Source organism: Pagrus pagrus, assembly GCF_965226575.1.
Source record: "Pagrus pagrus genome assembly, chromosome: 22".
In the NCBI taxonomy this organism is placed as follows: Eukaryota; Metazoa; Chordata; class Actinopteri; order Spariformes; family Sparidae; genus Pagrus; species Pagrus pagrus.
In genome coordinates, this window is record NC_140204.1 from 3,460,578 (window position 1) to 3,470,319 (window position 9,742).

At 39.5% G+C, this 9,742-nt stretch overlaps 1 protein-coding gene across 8 annotated transcripts in view; it reads right to left on the minus strand.

The window, feature by feature from the left end:
• The window catches only part of LOC311251657 (Fc receptor-like protein 5), a 45,094-nt gene extending 35,543 nt beyond the window's left edge, over positions 1 to 9,551 (minus strand). For 4 of the 8 annotated variants that reach the window (XM_084344209.1, XM_084344206.1, XM_084344208.1 and 1 more), the window contains exons 1-5: positions 5,900 to 7,614; positions 5,495 to 5,527; positions 5,064 to 5,342; positions 4,591 to 4,896; positions 3,812 to 4,078 (exon numbers count right to left, since the gene is read on the minus strand). In XM_084344209.1, the coding sequence (XP_084200335.1) occupies positions 3,812 to 4,078; positions 4,591 to 4,896; positions 5,064 to 5,342; positions 5,495 to 5,527; positions 5,900 to 5,936 (922 nt within the window). In that variant the 5' untranslated portion in view covers positions 5,937 to 7,614. Of the gene's footprint in view, positions 1 to 3,811; positions 4,079 to 4,590; positions 4,897 to 5,063; positions 5,343 to 5,494; positions 5,528 to 5,899; positions 7,615 to 8,629; positions 8,720 to 9,273 lie in introns of those variants that run through there. The other 4 variants (XM_084344204.1, XM_084344205.1, XM_084344207.1 and 1 more) reach the window with 4 other exon arrangements.
• Positions 9,552 to 9,742: the final 191 nt, after the last annotated feature.

Sequence of the window (9,742 nt, forward strand, 5' to 3'; positions counted from 1 at the left end):
GGGACATCCACCCTACCAACTGAGCTAATGGGCTTGAGGTTTTCCCACTTTTTTTTAAAAGAAAAGTCACTATTTTTCATGAAAACATCGACCTATTTTTTTCAATAGCTTCCAAGTTGTTTGACCAATTGAGTCGAAATCAGCAGGTGGCGACAGTGTCTTATGTCTTGAATGCTATTATTGCCCCCCGGGGACAAATACAGTTTTTTGAATTGAATTGATTATTTATGACCCACCAGCACTGTGTAACTGAATGAATACATATTAAATGCAGTTCCTGTTTTCACCACATGGTGGCAGCACCACTCTGTGACTCTGTCTGGCAGTGTGAACCATGCTGTGACCCTTGACCCTAATTTCTGCCATGACAACTGGAAGTAAAAATTGTAAAGTTGATACCGACACAAATATGAAGAGACTTCAAACTGAAGTAACTCCAGTTATATTCCTTCTGTTCCCTCTAAATCTATGAGGAACACTGCTGACAGCTTGTTGCTGGAACAAGTTTATTGATGCAAAAAATGGTCAACCACTTTTAAAAATACACACATGTATATATATAAAAATACATTTTTAAAATAACAGAAGAAAGCTTGTATGTGGAACAGGATGTGTTTTTCACATAAAATACATTAAATGTTATAAATGTTTAACTCTTTTTAGTCAGAAACTACAAAAGATGCTGACTTTAAAGTTGCACTATCACCTCGTACCGAGTGTCGAGGCAACAACAAACAACAACAAAGGTGTCAGAACATACCGGACGTTGACAACAAAACATTTCAGTTATTATATGTGATAATCTAAACTCTTAATACCAAATACAACAGAAGATTAAAACCATATGATACATTCATTTTAAATGAGCTGCTATTAGATTAACTTGACAAAATACTGTTTGTTATTTGGACGGCACAGCTGCACACAGTGATCACATAAAAGCTGTGAAAGTACACAGATGGGAGTTTTTCATGTTGTCGTCCGTTCCATTGGTTTAGTTGATACAGATTTCTTTATTGACCTGAAAGAAAAAGCAAAGTCAACAAAAAAGAGACTGTGGTTGATGTCAAGATTAACATGATGCATCACCTCTCTCCCCCCCTCTCTGTGTTTACGATCAATAAAAGAATAAGTGAGATTATTGGATTAATTAGAAATGTAAATATGTGTAAACTTAAAGGATTGTCAGTGAATCATTGACAGTTAATAGTCTTCTTCTAGTATTTCTAACAGCTCCATGGTGAATAAAAAGGTATAAACTGTACCATGTTCAGCTTCTTGACGGCCTCTGATTGAGTCATAGAGACAAACATCACCTACAGAGAAATGAAAATCAAGCCAAGGTTCGTTTAATCACTTTAACTGCGAGCAACAAATGAATCATGGGAGACCTCAGATTATTTTGATCATTTAAAATGTGTTTATAGGCTCAAACAGACTGAGACCATGCAGCAACTCTATTTTAATTTGATTGCAAATGATAATATCAGCTTAACAATTTGAGTTAAAAGTTGATTGTTTGAAGAATTCTGGTATTTCTTAACCCTCCTCCAGTCTTTGGTCTCGCTTCACCAACTAAGAAGTGGTTTAGGAACGGCTAATCGTCCTCGAGACGACTACAAGACAGCTTTCCTCTGTCAGACTTCACCTGACTGGATTCTTGTGTGTGTGTTTTATCAAATTGTGTATCTGTGATGAAGTTGCTTTTCTATCTTTCAGGGAACGGCGCTTGATTTATTGATCTTCTGATGGTGTGGTCACTTTGGGTCTGTGTTTGGATACAACTGATCCAGTTTCTGTCAAGTGTTTTACAGTTTGTATTGTTACATGCACTGCCCCTTTAGAAACCCTGAGTCTGGAAATGATTTGATGCTAAGACTCACACTTTCTGAGCACTTTCGGATTATTTCCAGGTTTACGTGACAATATTAGAGATTTTCAATGGCCTCAGACTTTTGGACCCCACTGTATAAGTATATAAGATTAGATTTATAATATTAGTTTAACTGCTTACCGTGGAGAAGAGCGGAGTAATGATCATCCTCGTGGTCCACACCATCTGCGTTGGCGCTCTCAGACTGGACTGGTCTACAACACGTATCAGATACAGAACATTTAAATAGGAACATAAAAATGTGTTGATGTTACGTTCAACATGAGACGAGAGAGTGTTGCACCTACCTGACGAAGACTGAATCTGTGAAAGAGACGTTTGCTGTTAGATGTGTAACTCAGTCTAAAATATGTCATTTCAGACAAATAAATATGCTCAAGGATTGTCAATAAGTCATTTACAGTTAAATTAAATAATCTTCTTCTAGTATTTCTAACAGCTCCATGGTGAATTAAAAGGTATAAACTGTACCATGTTCAGCTTTTTGACGGCCTCCGATTGTGTCATAGAGACAAACATCACCTACAGAGAAATAAATATCAAGCCAAGGTTAGTTTACAATACTTATTAAACAAACTAAGATTTTTTCAGATTACTGAACATATAATATGTAGAAAATAAAGATTAGTTTAACTGCTTACCATGGTGAAGAGCGGAGTAATGATCATTCTCGTGGTCCACACGATCTGCGTTGGCGCTCTCAGACTGGACTGGTCTACAACACGTATCAGATACAGAACATTTAAATAGGAACATAAAAATGTGTTGATGTTACGCTCAACATGAGATGAGAGAGTGTTGCACCTACCTGACGAAGACTGAATCTGTGAAAGAGACACTTGTTGTTAGATGGTTGTTATACTGCTGTTCTATCTCATGAGATCAGAGTATGTGTGTGTGTTTGAATCATTAAAAAACATGTAATAATAGAAGAAGAAGGTCTCACCCTTGGACGCTCTGTAGCAAAACAAAACGAGCAGAGGAACAACAAGAACGACTCCACAAACCAGCCCAACAATCAACAGGACAGGAAATGAAGAGCTTTCAGGCCTGGACACTGCTGGAATAAATAGTGAAACAATATTCATCTGAATTCATTTCAAGTCAAAATAAAAAACAGTTTACAAGAAAAAGCAGCAAGTATTTTAATCCTACTCACCCTGAACTGACATCCAGCTCTGTGCTGACTCTTGTCCTGAGTGTCGACACTTGTAGAATCCTTCATCTGACTTTGACACTGCAGAGATAATTAACTCCCATCTGCTGTCACTTTGAATCACTTTCTCATTGTGATAGAAAAACACAGTGGAGTCAAATGTTTGATTTCTTAATTTGCAGCTCAGACTAACAGGATCTCCTTCAGTCACAGGACGGGCCGGGCTCAGCAGGATCATATCTGCATCTGTTAAACAGTCAAAGAAGACGAGGTTTCAGTCAGAGATCAGCTGGTTGAGGAACTTGAGAATGAGTGGATGTAGAGAGATGAGAAAAGACACATACTGGGTTTGTTTCTTTGACTTTCCTCATTGATTTAACAGTGATCATAAAATCTGACATTTCATCTTCATACACCTTGTGTGTCTTACTGTTCAAGAAGCCTTTCAGTTGGCTGAATCTGCAAACTCACAGCTAAATATCACTAAATCCTTCACACTGGACTTTAAATGGTGATCATGGACCTAAAAACTGAAGAACAGATCAGCCACAAATCTATATTCTATATTTATACATGGTTAAAATCACAGTGTGATTAAATACTTAACTATGTTTATTAAGTGAAAACCATTAATGAGTGTAGAGATCATGAAGCAGAGTGTTGGGCAGAACTCTTAACATGTCAGTGTACTGTACTCCTCAACACACAACGGGATGTTTGAAATAATAAGTCAAAGAAAAACTAATGTAATGAAATCATACCCTGTACAGTGATGTTGACTGCACTGCTGGACTCTGATCCAGACTCACACCAGTACACTGCATCACTGGGCCTGGAAGTGTCTATGTTGCATGTTGATCCAGTCATTGTCCCCCAGTAGTAGCAGTCTGACCAGAAACTGTCCTCAGCTGATGACCTCTTTACTCTCCACTTAGCAGAGTTTCCCTCACAGCTCAGTGAGACAGAGTCAGAGGTGAAGTGTTGAGCTCTATCAGGACTCACTGTGAGAGACGCTGATGAGTGAATATCTGAAAAACAACATGTGATAAGAGGTCAAACAGAGCACAGAGATCTTCAGATATAAAACACCTCAATTCAAATAGTCCTTAGCTTTGTTTTTATTGCAACAAAGTTCAGTGTTTTGGTAAAATTATGATTTCTACTTTGACCTCTTGCTACCATTTTGAGTACATTTTAAATGATAGACAACCAAGTGACTACAGCTGCTGTAAGCAGAAAAAGAGCTGAAGTATCCAGACTAAAAGTACTTTTTGCACATGAGAGCAGAGTTTTAGCCGAGATATCATATCTCTCTTTTTGTGTTTTATGTTAAAGAGTGAGGACAGAAGGAAACAAGTCAATTCCACCCAGTAAGGTGGAAAGCATGAAGTTTAGCTTGACGCGAGTGAGAGACAAGATCATAAGACCACAGTAAATTAATTTTCTTTTTTTCAAGATACTGTATGTTTATCATCATTTAGAAACAAGGTGAACAGAGCTGATATAACATCTGTTTCTTAAGAGAGAGAAACACACTGACCTGCAGACCAGACAAACTTAGGGTTACTGGTATGACTGTAAAACACTGGATCTCCTCTTTCAGCTCTGCACCTATATCCTGCTGTGTGTGTCTGTCCACGAACAATGTAGGAATCCTGTTCAGTCCCACTGCTGCTGCCAGGTAGCAGCTTATAGCTGTAGTAGTAGTAGTTGTCTGAAGGATCAGGAACAATCTTATACCAGTAGAACCTCCATCCTGCAGATGGATCTTTAACACTGCAGTTCAGAGTTACTGAGGCTCCAGCACTCAGCCATGATGGAGACACAGTGAGGACAGACCAGGGTCCTGTTGGAAAATGATTTTTTAAATGAAAACATGTATTGATAGTGGATCAGATACATTCTGCACAATCAGTACATACTGAAGATTTACTTTAAAGATATATATGAACAAAAACAGCCTTTTAATGAGCTGTATGATCTTCACTTTGAAAGAAATGTGATGTGACTTACTGTCTGATACTGTCAGTTTGATGGGATCACTCCAATCTGTTGAAGAAAGCTGCGTATGTTTCTTTCTGCCCTTACACCTGTAGTCTCCACGGTGGGATTCAGAAACAGATGTAATACTGTGTTCACTTTGATTTGAAGGTTTTTCTGAGCTGGTTGTTCTCCATTCATACTCCCACTCAGAGTCTCCTCCATCTTTGATCTCACATCTGAGAGTGATCCTCTCTCCTCTGTATATTTCAGACCAGTTTGGCTGCAGAGTCACAACAGCCTTGTTTGGACCTGTTCATGTTCAAGAATTCACAGAAAGGAAACAAAAGTGACAAAATGTTAAATCCACATCATGTCTTTTTTCTAATCAATCAACAAATATAAATTGTTGATTGATAAACAGGAAAAAAAGACATTTAAAATCAGAAAAGACAGTTGTTCACCTTCAGCATGTCCGTAGAGGAGTGTATTCAGCACTAAAACAAAGATTAAAACTTCATTAGACCAGAATCACAGGCATTTAAAATCCAGATATAAACAGCATCACACATTTCTGTGATGATATTCAGCTACAGAGCTACAGAGAGGACACACATTTTAAAAAACTCTTTAAAATAAAAATATCAGTAATCAATTAATTGAATTTAAAAGATATATACATAACGATACTTTTGGACCATATGCCGTACAATCACTGTGCAAATATGAAAAGCCAGTGTAAAAATAAGCAGTCAAGTAGTATATTAAACAAAAGTCTCCACTCTGAACCAAGAAACAAATCCTGCCTATATAACCACCATGTTGATAACAAACATGAGTCTGCCTCTGAAAGTCAGCAACGTACTCACAGAATAACCCGAGCACAGAGAGCCAAGTGTGCCCCATGTCCACCTCCAACTGTCGCTCTGCTTCTGAGAAAAACTTCTACTTTGCATTGATAATAATCCAGGAAAGAGAGCTCCTCCTCTCCTTTTACACACAACTCAATCAATCTTGACTTGTGGCTTTGGCCGCAGCATACTTTGACGTGTTCACACTTCCTGCCCACTGCAGCGTCATATAAGCTCGTCTCTAATGCACGAGCTGTGTGCCTGGTCCCTTAAGATAAGAAAGTACAAGAAGTAATTATGATGATATTGAATCACATCACATCATATACGAACTAACAACACATTATGTTTACATATCATTTAAACCTTCTGTACTTATTATTAAATACAAATATTAGCTTTTTTAAAAACAAAAAGTTGCCACAGAGAATGAGCGGGAGGCACATCAACACAAGGTTGGTGGTTTAGATTCTGCCTCCGGCTACAACTTTTAACATGACTACTGCTACTACCACTACTACAGCCTTTATACTACTACTATGTTCAGGTGAACGACCAAATCAATACGTACATTTCACATCTGCATGAGTTCACAGTAAGCAGACTAAGTAATGTGACATCATTTCTCAAAACATGAAAACATGCTATATATACACTGTGGTGTAAGTGTAAGTGTGGGTATCACAGCACAGATCTCTGTAAGAGGAACTGCGAAGATGAGTTACACAACACACAGTGCGATGACTGATTCTCATCTCTTGCTGTGGCAACCAAGAGGTGTGAAGTCAATCATTAAAAACATCCTGAAGAAACCCCCTTGATAAAATTTTAGGGTTAGTGTTGCTTTAAAGGTTTAAAATGGTATTTCAGATGTCAAGTGTCTCGTATCAGTATGTTTCTCTCAACGCAACAAGTCTCAAAATGGAGTGTTTTCCTGGTGGTTCCACGGACCACAAGAAACAGTTTATATTAGGGACTGTTATCTGTATTTGTAAAATTTGAGTATATATGGGGTTGCTTTTAAGCAGGAGGAGGGGGGTGGAGATGGGAGGAGGGGAGGAGTGGGGAAGGGGGGTTGGTTGAGGGGTTACTTTTAAGCATTGAAGGGGAGAACCGTAGGGTTAAAGTGGTTAGGGTTAGGGTAAACGTAATGGTTAGAGCTATATTAGTGTAAAGTAGAGAGGGGAAAAGGAAGGGGGGAGAAAAAAAAAGAAAAAAAGAGGTTTTTAGGTTTAGGCGTTAAGGAGGGGAAGATTAGGGTTAAAAGAGTAGGGGTGGTTAGGTTTTAGGCATGAAAGAAGAAAAGAAGAGCCTTGAGTTTAAAAGGGTTAGGGTTAGGTGAAGTGGTAATAGTACTCATAGTCTCGCCCTATGTTGACCAACGACAACATAGTTTTTGTGGGAAACAAGGCAAGGCACTGGCCGACGCAGGTTAGTCCCCAGGTCACCTCCCACTTGCAACATTTGCCATATTAGAGGAGAAAAGAAGGAAGATGAGAATATGGGAGGGGGAGGGGGGGAGGAGGAAAAATTGGGGAAGAGAGCTATCCACCTTTGTGAATGTAAATGGCAGACCAAAGCCAAAGTGCTCAAATATTTCGAATAATTGGTTGTTGATTAAGTCTTTTAGGTTTAGGCATTAAGCAGGGGAAGGTTAGGGTTAGGATAAGACACAAAGATTGGCATGTGAAAAAAATGAAGAGATGTAAAGTAAATGAGGAGAGAGAGAGAGGTCTCAGCTGCCGCAAGCTAGCAGCTAGCAGTTGTTGACGTCGACAGACAGCTTTATCTTTGTTAGTTACTTTTCCATCTACGGTGTAGAACCCATGAATTGATCATCAACCTGATGATGTTAATTTATAATAAAGTTTAAGATGTTTCATTGACCTGTCTCTGTATTAACTTAAATCACATGTCCTTGTCATTGCTACCTGGTAAACTCACACTGGTACACTGTATTACCATCCTTTAAGAAGTAGACGACTCCCTGTACAGCTCAGTGCTACAGTCAGGACTTACTGTTACAGTCAATGAACAGTGGTCTGAAATACTAAAATACTCCTCTTCTTGATTTACCACTGAATATAGTCACATTTAAAACCAACAAGGTAGTAGTCTGTCTTTCTGTAATACACATTTTGACCACAAGGGGCTAAACTGCACCACTACTCATATACTAAATAAGATGAACAGCATCCATGGTACTCCAGTAGAGTTTCATTTCTCTCTGCACTCCAAACACAACATGCATCTATTATATGTTAACAAGTTATGCAACATGACTGTCATGTTTCTTTTGGCGAGGAATATGTCAAACATGGTGTCAATCTGCCCCTAGTGTCACAGGTGGAGTTCTGGGTATTATCACATCAAGGATTTACATTTTATGACCTCAGACATATTATTATTCATATTCTGATATGAGCATTTTCTTGTTAGACTATAGTTTATGGTCACAGTGTTCAGTGTCAGCTGCAGCAGTTACAGTACACTGTGTTTGTGTTTACTCATGTTTTATGATCAAAATGCCATTATGACATCAACAGTAGTAGTTACCAGCAGGCTCCAGCAGGGGGAGCATACAACTGTCATAATAAGGGTTAATGGTAACCTGTGCTTTAGGAGAATGTGTATAATAATAAAAATAATTCATAGTTATGATATAGAATTGGATGCTAACAGCTGAACCACTCAGATAGATCTAAATCACCACTGAGGCCCATCAGCTCATTTTAGCTTGTTAAATACTCCAGAGGGAGGTCCACATTTCACTGGTGTGTCCAACAGTTTCATCCTAGAGGTGTGAGGTCAGGCCTGGCTGCAGGATGAAGTGACTGAGGGGGCTGTTAAATATTCTGAGGGGGCAATTTCTCTTTCTTTTTTACTGCCGCTGCACCGAAATCAAACACAGGAAACGTTACTTGGCTTCAGCAAGGCTAGTTTTGGTTCGGTTGTTCACAGTCTGTATGAATGAACGTCACATAAATAACATCAGCTCACAACTACAATACAAACCACATTCACAGATATAATCTCCACATGACCTCTGAACAGTGGACTTGACCTTTCACACGTGTAGCACACAAGAAGTAGTCGCCTCTCACAAACAGCTCGTCTGGCTAATGTCCAAACAGCCCAGAGTAGCAGAGCATGTGTGAACACTGCTGTATGGATCAGAACCACAGTACCTGTGAACGTTGGTCTGCGTGTAAACGGTGACGTCGCATGTAAATACGTTTCGATCATAGCTAGCTTAGCTAACGTTAGCTACAAGCTGACGATGCTAACATGTCAGTGTTGGGTTAATACACACGACAGCAACATAAGGAGCTAACGTTAGCTACGTTGAAAGTAATAAAACATTTCCCCAACAACACAAACCGGCTCATTACCTGTCCAACAGAGAAACAGCTAACATGGCGTCCGTCTTCAGGACTTCGGCTCCTCCAGCTGTCGCCATCTTTGAACAGCTACTCCAACGTTGACTCGTTTCACCTCCGGAGCCACCGACGTCTTTTTGTTTGTAGCTTCTCCAGTTCGGTCTCTGTTTTCTTGCTGTGTTTGTCAGTACAAGCTGCTGCAGCTACAGCTGCTGATGAGAAGTCTGTCTGTACTTTCTGTCTTTCTTGTCCGTAAACAGCTGCAGCGGTGCGGGGAAGAGACTCCGGTCACGCGCAGTGAGTGATGGGCGGAGTCAGCGCAGGGTGGGCGGGTCAGGACAGGTTGATTGACAGGTAGTCTGTCCATACAATATCTTCTGGCTGCTACATCTGATTGGATGAAGTTATTACAGAGCTGTCGCTGTCAGAGACCAGGGGTTGTTTGTGTTTCCATGTTGTTTTATGTTTTGATTGCTGTCTG